This window comes from Thecamonas trahens (assembly GCF_000142905.1).
Source record: "Thecamonas trahens ATCC 50062 unplaced genomic scaffold supercont1.60, whole genome shotgun sequence".
Lineage (NCBI taxonomy): Eukaryota > Apusomonadida > Apusomonadidae > Thecamonas > Thecamonas trahens.
Window position 1 is genome coordinate 126,341 of NW_013657620.1, and position 8,972 is coordinate 135,312.

Here is an 8,972-nt window from a genome sequence, read left to right on the forward strand (position 1 = left end):
TCCCTTCCTCCTCCTCATCCCTACCACTGCAATGACCACCCCAGCCTCCTCCACCATTCTTCCGTACCGCCCATGGCAATGGGCATTGACCGGGGCCTCTGTGGCCGCCACCGCCTGCGCCTGGACGTACATCTACCTCCAGCTGCGGAAGCCAGCATCATCGTCATCGTCATCGTCATCGTCATCATCATCATTATCATCGTCGGTATCACTGGTGATGTCCACGGCCACATCCACGAGCTCTACGCTCTGGATCGAGACGGCGTCGCTGCCGGCCATCGGACTGGCACCTGCTCTGCTGCCGCCGTCGCGGGTGAGTGTGGTGTATGAGGCCGATGGGGTAGCAGACGCGCTGCATGAGCTCGGATCGCCACAGGTGGTGGGTATGGATATGGAGTGGCGGCCGACGAGCGTCTCGCGGGTCGCCCTCATCCAGCTCTCCACCCCGGAGGTGGCCATCCTACTGCCTGTTTGTGCCTACCAACAGGGCCTGCCACTGGAGCTGGTAACCTTCCTGCAGTCGCCGGAGATCATCAAGGTTGGAGTTGGGGTTAACGGCGATGTCCGTCGACTGCGTGCGTCGTACGGAGTGACCATGCGCGGCGCGCTGGATCTACAGGCGCTGGCGAGTGGGTATGGGCTCATCGAGGGCGGCATGGGCCTTCGCCGCATGGTCGAGAAGTTTTGTCAGCCGGCGACGCTTGCCAAGCCCAAGCATCTGCAGTGCTCAGACTGGGAGGCGCTCCCATACTCTTCAGGACAGATTGCATATGCAGCAACCGACGCACTGGCGGGTATCCTCATATTCAACGCGCTCCGCGAGGCTATCGACGCTGACGCCCCTATTGCCAACCTGGTGCGGCAATGGCTCGACCGCAAGCTGCATGTCTCACGAAAGAAGAAGAAGGAGAACAAGGGCAGCGGCAGCGGCGGTGACTCGGCGTCATCTAGCAGCGAGGGCAAGAAGTTCTACGCCAAGGCGCGATCGTCGGCCCGCGATGGGCCGCTCTACGACAACTGCGCCATCCTCGCGCCGGACGGCAAGACGTTTATGGCGTACTGCTCGCGACGCAAGGTCGATTGGTACGTTTCGCGGTCGCTGGCGGAGCTGATCGAGACCGATCCCCCGACGATTCGACTCTTGTTCGAGCCCAAAGGCTGCGGACACGCCAACGATCCGTTCTATTCTGCCAAGAAGACCAGTGAGTGCGTGGTGTGCGGAGCGAGGGAAGAGCTGTGTCGGTATCATGTGGTGCCGTCGGCATATCGCAAGCACTTTCCGTCGCGGCTCAAGTCGCACTCGTCACACGACGTCGTGCTGCTCTGTGTCGATCACATGGCGGTGGCCAATGCCAACGCGGCATCAATGGTGGCAGAACTTGTCGCCCACTACGGCGTGCCCGAGTCAGGAATCGGCGAGGCCAAGGTCGTGAATCCGGCCAAGCGTGCGGCGCAGTCACATGCCCGCGTCCTTGTCCGCCATCGCGCTGGCAGTGTCCAGCTCCCGCCGGAGCGTGTCGACGAGCTCTACGCCGAGCTCTCTGAGCTGCTCGGCGTGCCTCGGGATGAAATCGATCTCGAGGCCGTCCTCCGCACTGCAATCGCCGAGCCAAATCCAGACTGGATCTCACACGGTGCCGCCGTCGTCGCCCGTGCTGTCGACGAAGGCCAGGCCGATGGCCTCACCTACGACGAGGCCATCCACGCCCTTGTCCGGCGCTTCCGGGTCGCCTTTCTCGAGGGCAACCAACCACAGTTCCTCTCCGAGGCCTGGTCTGTCGACCATGTCGATCAGGCTTGAAATCACCCTTCCGCCCCAGCCATCACTCAGCCATGCTCCCCTCTGCAGCCGGCGGACCGACCGGACCGACCGGACTGACCGGACCGACCGGACCGACCGACCCCGCCATTCCCGCCAGTCACTCCCCCCTTCCCGCCACGACCAAGAACCAGCACTAGCTACACCCCCCTCCCCCTCCCCCTCTCCCCCTCTCCCCACCACCCACAGCCTTTTTTTTTGCACACACGTGTCTCTGTGTGTGTCTTTGTGCGTGCCTGTGTGTGTGTGTGTGTGTGTGTGTGTACCCTACCCCGTCCGCCTTCCCCAACACCCGCAGGTCGTACTTTTGGCAGAGACACCCCCGCCACCCCCACCCCCGCCACCACCACCACCACCACCACCACTACTACCACTACCACTACCATTGCCACCAACATGGAAGTGGTCTCAGTAGTTTCTGCTCTATCCTCCCCCCTCAAGACATCCCCTTCCTCATCCGTGCTCTCTCTGGACATGCAGCAGGAGAAAGGGGGTAGGCTGCTCCACAGCTCACCACTGCCGCCACCACCACATGCTGCTGCTGCTGCTGCTGCTGCTGCTGCTGCTGCTGCTGCTGCTGCTGCTGCCGCTGCTGCTACTACTACTACTACTACTACTGTCGCCGCTGCTACCACCACCATCACTGCTACCACCACTGCCACTGCCACCACATCTGCTGCTTCTGCTGCTGCTGCTGCTGCTGCTGCTGCTGCCACGGGTGCACGGTCGTGTGCTCGTGGCTGGGGCTCGGGAACAGGCAACACACGCTCGCGGTCAGTCACCCCTGTCTACAGGGGGCGGACCCTTGGCCTGGTGGTGTTGGTCGTGCTGATGGCCGGGCTGGTCCAGCCTTCGCATGCGCTGGTCAATCAGTGGATGTTTGCGGGCTCGGGCCATTGGGCAGAGAGCGCAAAGTGGCAGACGGGAGTGCCCAAGGTTGGTGAGTCGGTGTACATTGGCTCGGCGCCTGGGACTCCGCTGGAGGTCTTTGTCAACGCTTCGACCGCCACTATTCTGCATCTGGGCGTCGGGTCGGTCTTTGGCTCGCCCGGTGGCGCTGTGCAGCACACGCTCAACATCCAGGACGGAGCCGTCCTCCGCGTCCTCCTCGAGTGCACGGTCGAGGCGCAGGGCGTCATTGTCGTCGATGCTGGCGGCGTGCTGGACATTGGCGACGGAATTATGACGGTCAAGGGCTCGCTCGTCATGAACGGCGGCACTCTCCTCGGGCGTGGGAACGCTGCCAACGGCATCACCTTTGTCACCGGCAGCTTTGCCTCGCTTGTCTTCAATGTCTCGTCGATTATCGACTCGCGCCCCATTGTCGCCTCCAACGGCTCGACCGTTGTCTGGCACGCGCAGCCGATTCTGTTTGGCAACTCGGAAGCCAACGGCGAGGCCCGTCTTCAGCTCTCGCTGAACTCGCGACTGGTTCTCTCGCCGCCCAACGGTGGCGCTGCGCCCAACGCCACCGTCGCCTGGGATCCCGCGCTCTCGATCGGCCGCGTCGGCTCACTTGCGCTCACCACTGGCGCTTCGCTCATTGATCCGGTCGGCACTGCGGTGACCGTGGCAGTCCCGCTCTCGCTCGACTCTGGAGCTAGTGTTGCGCTCAACAGCGCATCAAGCCAGCTTGCGCTCGACTCGCTGGTGCTCGGTGCCGATGCCGTGCTGACTGGCGTGGTCGGGGCCAGCTACCATCTCGACGCCCGCGCGTCGGCAGCACTCACAGTCACCGGCTCCGGCATCAAGCTTGGTCCGGTCACTGCACCGTCACCGCCGCTGGCCCACCCGCCGACGGCAGCCGCGGCGCTCTCCTTTGTGGTCACCACGCCACTGGGTGTGAGCATGAGCAACGCATCACTGACGGTGACTCCTGGAGGGTGGCTGCGGCTGGCAGGCGGCAGTGTGGTCAACACTGCTCCGCTCGCCCCGTCTTCGCTGTCGGCCGATGGCGACGGCGCGTTTGTATCGGTGGAGGCGAGCCCGTCGCCGGTGCCACGGCTGCTCACCGGCGGCGTCATGCTCGGCGCGGCGAACAGTGGCCGCCTCGACTGGGGCACCCTGATCCATGCTGTGGCACCCGGTGCTGCGCCGCCGACTGTTTCACCCGGCGGCCTTGTTCTCGACGGTGGCTTGGCGGTAGTGGCGCCCGGCGCCGGACTGGCGTTTGAGACCGCGAGCCCGGTCACCGACGCTGGCGCCTGGCCGACCTTTACGGTCGGCAACGGCTCGAGTCTGACGGTCAACTTTGCGCCGTCGCCGGCGCCGTTCGAGGCGACCCAGGTTCTGAGCTCAACGTCGTCCGGCGTGACTTTTCTCGCCGGCTCGCTCAACGTCGCTGCTTCGGGCGAGATCGTCCTTGCCGGGCCCGGTTCGCTCGCAGTTCTCGGCCCGTCGTCGACAGTGGGCGGCAAGATCTCGTTCGGATCGGGCGACTCGGGCGTTGTCCTTGGCTGTCCAGCATCACTCGCGACATGCGCGGCGACTCCCACACGTGCTCACACGCTCGCTGCCCAGCTCGACAACTCGGCGGCGGGCGGGACCGGTGGGAGCGTGGCAGTCCTTGGTGCCGGCACATCGCTCACGCTTGCGCCGTCGCCAGCACCCGTCTTTGCAGGCGGCTCGCTGATAGTTGCGCGTTCGGCGTCGGTGGCGCTTGGCGACGACACGTCGTTTATCCCGCCGACGCTCGTTGTCGGTGGCCCGGCAGCGTCGACGTTAAGCGTCGCGTCCGCGTCGACGCTCGCAGTCGAGAGCCTGCGGCTTGTGGCGGTGGAAGGTGAGACCACCGGCGGCAGCCTCACTATCACTTCGGGAGCGCTGCAGGTGGACTCGAGCTTGGCCTGGGAAGCCGGGGCGGTGACGCCTAGCGCCGGAGCGTCGCTGCGTTTAGCGGGCGGCTCGACGGGGACGGTATCATCGGACGCATCGCTGACGCTGGGCGGCGGCACGCTGGTCAATCAGGGCACGCTCACGCTCCGAGACAACGGCACGCTCACGTTGGCAGACACGGCCGAGATTGTGACGACAGGTATGATTATCCTTGGCGACAATCGGGTTATCGCTGCGGCGACGCCGTCGGCGGCAGCCAGTGCAAGCCTCCCGGGCGTGAGACTTGGTGCGGCTGGCAGGATTAGCGTGCCTGCAGGAGCACCGACGGTCGGTGTGTACCTGACGTACCAGGCGACGGCGACATCGGTGAGCGTGGGCAGCGGTGCCAGCCTGCGTGTGGTCGGCGGTGCGTCGTTTGCGGCGCCAATCACGCTCGCGTCCGGCGCACGTTTGGTGCTCGGCGCGAGTGATTCGGGCGTCGGCCCGGCTACCGCAACGGTCACGGTGCCGCGAGCCACGATTTCCGGTTCGGGCACGCTGGTTGTGGGTGGCGAGACGACAGCGACGGTGGCGGCGAGCGTGCCTGTGGCGCTCGACGCCATTGAGGTCGCCGAGTCAGGGACGCTCACGCTTGTGACGGGTGTGGCAGATCTGTCGGCGCTCAACCGTGTGACGATCAGCGGGTCCGGCACGCTCAACGTCGGCATCCCGCTTAATCTAGCGTCGCTGGAGGTGACCGAGAGTGGCTCGCTTTACACGGCGGCGCGTGACGTGAGCGTCAGCGCGTCGTTCACCTTTGGGTCTGGACTCATCTCGTCAGGGGCTGGCCCGTCGCCGGCGCCGGCGCCGTCCGGTGCGACTCTCGGCTTGGGTGCCGGCTGCGCTGTGGCGTTGGTCGACAGTGCAGGCGCAGGTGGTGCCAAGACGATCGACGGGCTCGCGCTCGAGGTTGCGTCGACGAGCGCTACCTGGAGGAGCAACGTTGGCGCTGTTATGGCGTCGCCGTTGGCGCTCTCGCCAACAGCCTCGCTCGCGATGCTTGCAGGCGCTGTTCTAGAGGTCTCATCGCCATTCGCAAGCGTGGCGACCAACGGCGCAGCTGGTGCTGCGCTGAGTCTCAATGCTGGCGCACTTGTCAATGTCACCGGTGGTGTGTTGACAGTGAGTGTGCCGACGACCATAGATGGCAGTGTGGCGCTTGCTGACTCGGCGTCCTCGCTTGCTGTGACGGGCGTCACGAGCTGCGTCCTCGGTACGACCGGGAGCATCACTGGGCCGGGCCCACTGAGTCTCGGCGGCGATGCCACGCTGAGCGTGCCTATGGGCGCGACTGCATTTTCGCCGCGGCTTGACGCAGACGGCAGCATTGTAGTCGGGAGCGGGGTCGACCTGGAGATTGTGGGCGGCGGGGTGAGCCGCGGGCGGGTCGAGCTCGGCCTTGGCGCGACGCTCACGCTGGCGTCGACAGTGTTTGACCTCGCACCGGGTTCGCAGCTAGTGCCAGGAAGCGGCGGTTCGACAACGGGCGCACAGGTTGTGTTTGGCGCGGGCGAGACGAGGCTCGGAGGCGAGTACGGCTTCGCCAGCCTCAATGTTACCAACGCCGCAAGCACGGTGGTGGTGACGAGCGGCTCGGGCGCGGCGGCGACGGTCGAGACGCTCCAGCTTGCGGCCGGGTCACTCGGCCTCGAGCGTGAGCTGAGGGTGGCCACGGCGCTGGCCTGGTCGGGCGGCGCAGTGTATGGCAGCTCTTCGCTGGTTGTGAACGGAACCGCGACTATGACGGGCGCAGTTGCGGCTGGCAACGCGGCGCAAGTGACGCTCCACGGACCGAGCCAGGTGACTGGAAGCGACGTGGCGCTGTCTGGTGGCTCGCGGCTGGTCTGCGGCACCGGGTGCACGCTCGATTTTCCGGCTTGGTCGATTGCGATGGGCACGGACGGAACAGTTGCAGCCGACGGTGGAGTAGTGCGAGTGCCAAGCGGTGGGCAGCTAGCGTCGGCGGGCGAGCTCGGGCTCGTGGTGTCGGCGGGTGGGCGGGTGGCGAGCAGCGGAAGCCTCGAGCTAGGCAGCGGACGTGTGAGCGTGACGAGCGGCGGGAGCCTTGTTGTCGATGGCGAGTCGGCAAGCGTGAGCATGGCCGGCGGCGATGTGAGCGACGGTAGCGTGTCGGGTGTGGGCACGCTTCGGTGCAGCGAAGGTGGGACGCTGAACATCGCTGCCGGCGGCGTGTTGCGGTCTGGGCTGGACATGGCAACTAGCGTGTTTGGCAACTCGACGTACGGGGCTGGGACGGTACTGAGCGTGAGCTGTCGGGTGGCGGTGGCCAAGGATGCGACGCTGCGTGCGGATGCAGCGGCGCGGCGGACGATTGCGGTTGATCGCGGGTTGGCTATTGTCTCGCAAAAGGTGGTCATCGAGCTGAGCCACGAGTCGAGCTCGGTCTGGGCGCCGGAGCGTGGCTCGGTGTTCCCTGTGGTGACGCTCGGCGGCGGGGTTACAGACGGCGACGGTGCGAACGTTGCCAACGTGGCGAGCGCGTTTGCACTGCGGTCGTCGCTGACGGCGCCTGCGGCGGTTGTTGCCAGCGCCAGCGCAATCTCTGTCCTGCTCTCGCCGGGATGCGAGGCCGAGTGCCACTCAGCGGGGACATGCGACGTGTTCACTGGAGCGTGCGACTGCTTTGCAGGCTTTAGCGGCTCTGCATGTCAGACCAACGTTGTGGCATGGGCCGTGGTGATCCCGCTGGCGGCAATTGGGTTTGTGGGCGGGCTGGTGCTCGGATACCTCGCTTGGTCGGCGAAGAAGCGCGACGCCCAAACGGCGCAAACGCTCGACCGCAAGGTTTCGAGCCTGATGTTTGGCGACGGGGCCAACAGTGTCGGCGACCAGGCTGGCGGCGACACACAGGAGGCGGTCAAGCCGATCGCACCGCCACTGATCTCGCAGGCTGTGGCGGCGGCGACAGCGGCCGGCGGCGGCATGTCCTCGACTGTGTTGCGGCCCGAGGGCGGCGAGAGCGGCAGCGACGACGACAGTGGGCGCGGCAAGGCTGAGGTGAGCGACTCGTCGGAACTCTGTGACGAGACAGAGCGATCTGTCGGCGACGGATCGTACTACTACTCGGACTACGAGAGTGAGGATGGGCCGAGTCGCGGACAGGACCGCGTGACCGACATTCCACCGCTGGTGATGTCGCCGCTGTGAGAGGGCGCGGCTTCTTGTTAATGATATATGCAGGAGAGCTAGTGCATGTCGTCGTCCGAGTTGCCATCGAGGATGCGCTTCGTAAAGGCAAAGCCGGCAAAGATGGCGCCGTTGACCGGGACGGCACGAATGACAGCAGGCAAGTAGCCGCGGTAGAAACCGGCAATGCCTGAGTCTGCGAGGATGCCACGGGTGGCGGCGATGGTGGAGGCGTACTTGCGAGCAGCAGGCTCGGACGGCTGCGACTGCATGACGGTCTTGACCATTTCGAGCGGGTAGATTGGAGCCCAAAACATGCCGCCAGCGAGCGATCCGGCGAGGAACGAGGTGAGCACGGTGGGGCGCTCGTCCGGGGCAGTCAGGGTCTTTGTAGCCCAGTTGAACGAACCAAAGTAGAGCGAGAATGCCGGGACGTTGCGAGCGATGGTGGCGGTGACGCCCTGGTACCAGCCACGGATGCCGTGCGCGCGGAAGACCTTGCCGGCAGCGTCAAAGACGCCCGAGTACTCGTGACCAACAGCATCCTTGGCACCGCGCTGGACCTGCAGCTTGACCTTGAACAGGTCGATGGGCGTCTCGACGATGGAGATGAAGCCGCCGGCGATGGCGCCTGCAGCAAACTGATCGGCGACCGAGAGGGTGTGCGGCGGGTCGCCCTCGGCGCGGGGCGGCTTGAGCGAGAGGAGCCACGACTTGGCGAGGCCGTTGATGAGGAAGAGGAAGGCGTTATGGGCGGCGGCGCCTGCCAGCGGCGAGGCGGCGCCCTTGTACAGGCCAGCCAGGCCCTCTTCCGCCAGTGTCTTGCGAGCACAGTCCATCATGCCCGAGTACATCTCGGCGCCGGCCACTTGTGTCTGGAGGCGGACCTTGATGGTGTCCTACACCGCCATCCGCCGCCGATTTGTGCCGAGGCAGTGCACAGCGCAGCCACGTCGCAGGCCGCCACGTGTCCGTCCCCAGCACCCAGTACCCAGCGCCCAGCCCCAGCGCCAGTCCCCCCCCCCCCCCCCCCACGCCCCCCCAGCCCCACCCGCCAGCCAGCCGACCACCATTCCATGCATTCCATGTCACCATGAGTCACATCCCCTTCCTCCCCGCCCCCCCCTCCCCC

The 8,972-nt window shown here is 65.7% G+C and overlaps 2 protein-coding genes across 2 annotated transcripts; one reads left to right on the plus strand and one right to left on the minus strand.

Annotated features, from left to right (window-relative positions):
* Positions 1–31: 31 nt before the first annotated feature.
* On the plus strand, positions 32–7,962 carry AMSG_12365 (uncharacterized protein; the record flags this gene model as incomplete). The annotated part of the gene is made up of 2 exons (XM_013898075.1): positions 32–1,773; positions 2,329–7,962. The coding sequence occupies 2 exons, from the start codon at positions 32–34 to the stop codon at positions 7,859–7,861; spliced, it is 7,275 nt and encodes a 2,424-aa protein (XP_013753529.1). The 3' UTR covers positions 7,862–7,962.
* Positions 7,863–8,913, minus strand: AMSG_10565 (substrate carrier family protein G; the record flags this gene model as incomplete). Its single annotated transcript, XM_013898042.1, has 2 exons — positions 7,863–8,739; positions 8,908–8,913. 2 exons carry the CDS (start codon positions 8,911–8,913, stop codon positions 7,900–7,902), a joined length of 846 nt encoding a protein of 281 aa, XP_013753496.1. The 3' UTR covers positions 7,863–7,899.
* Between the last annotated feature and the right edge of the window lie 59 nt (positions 8,914–8,972).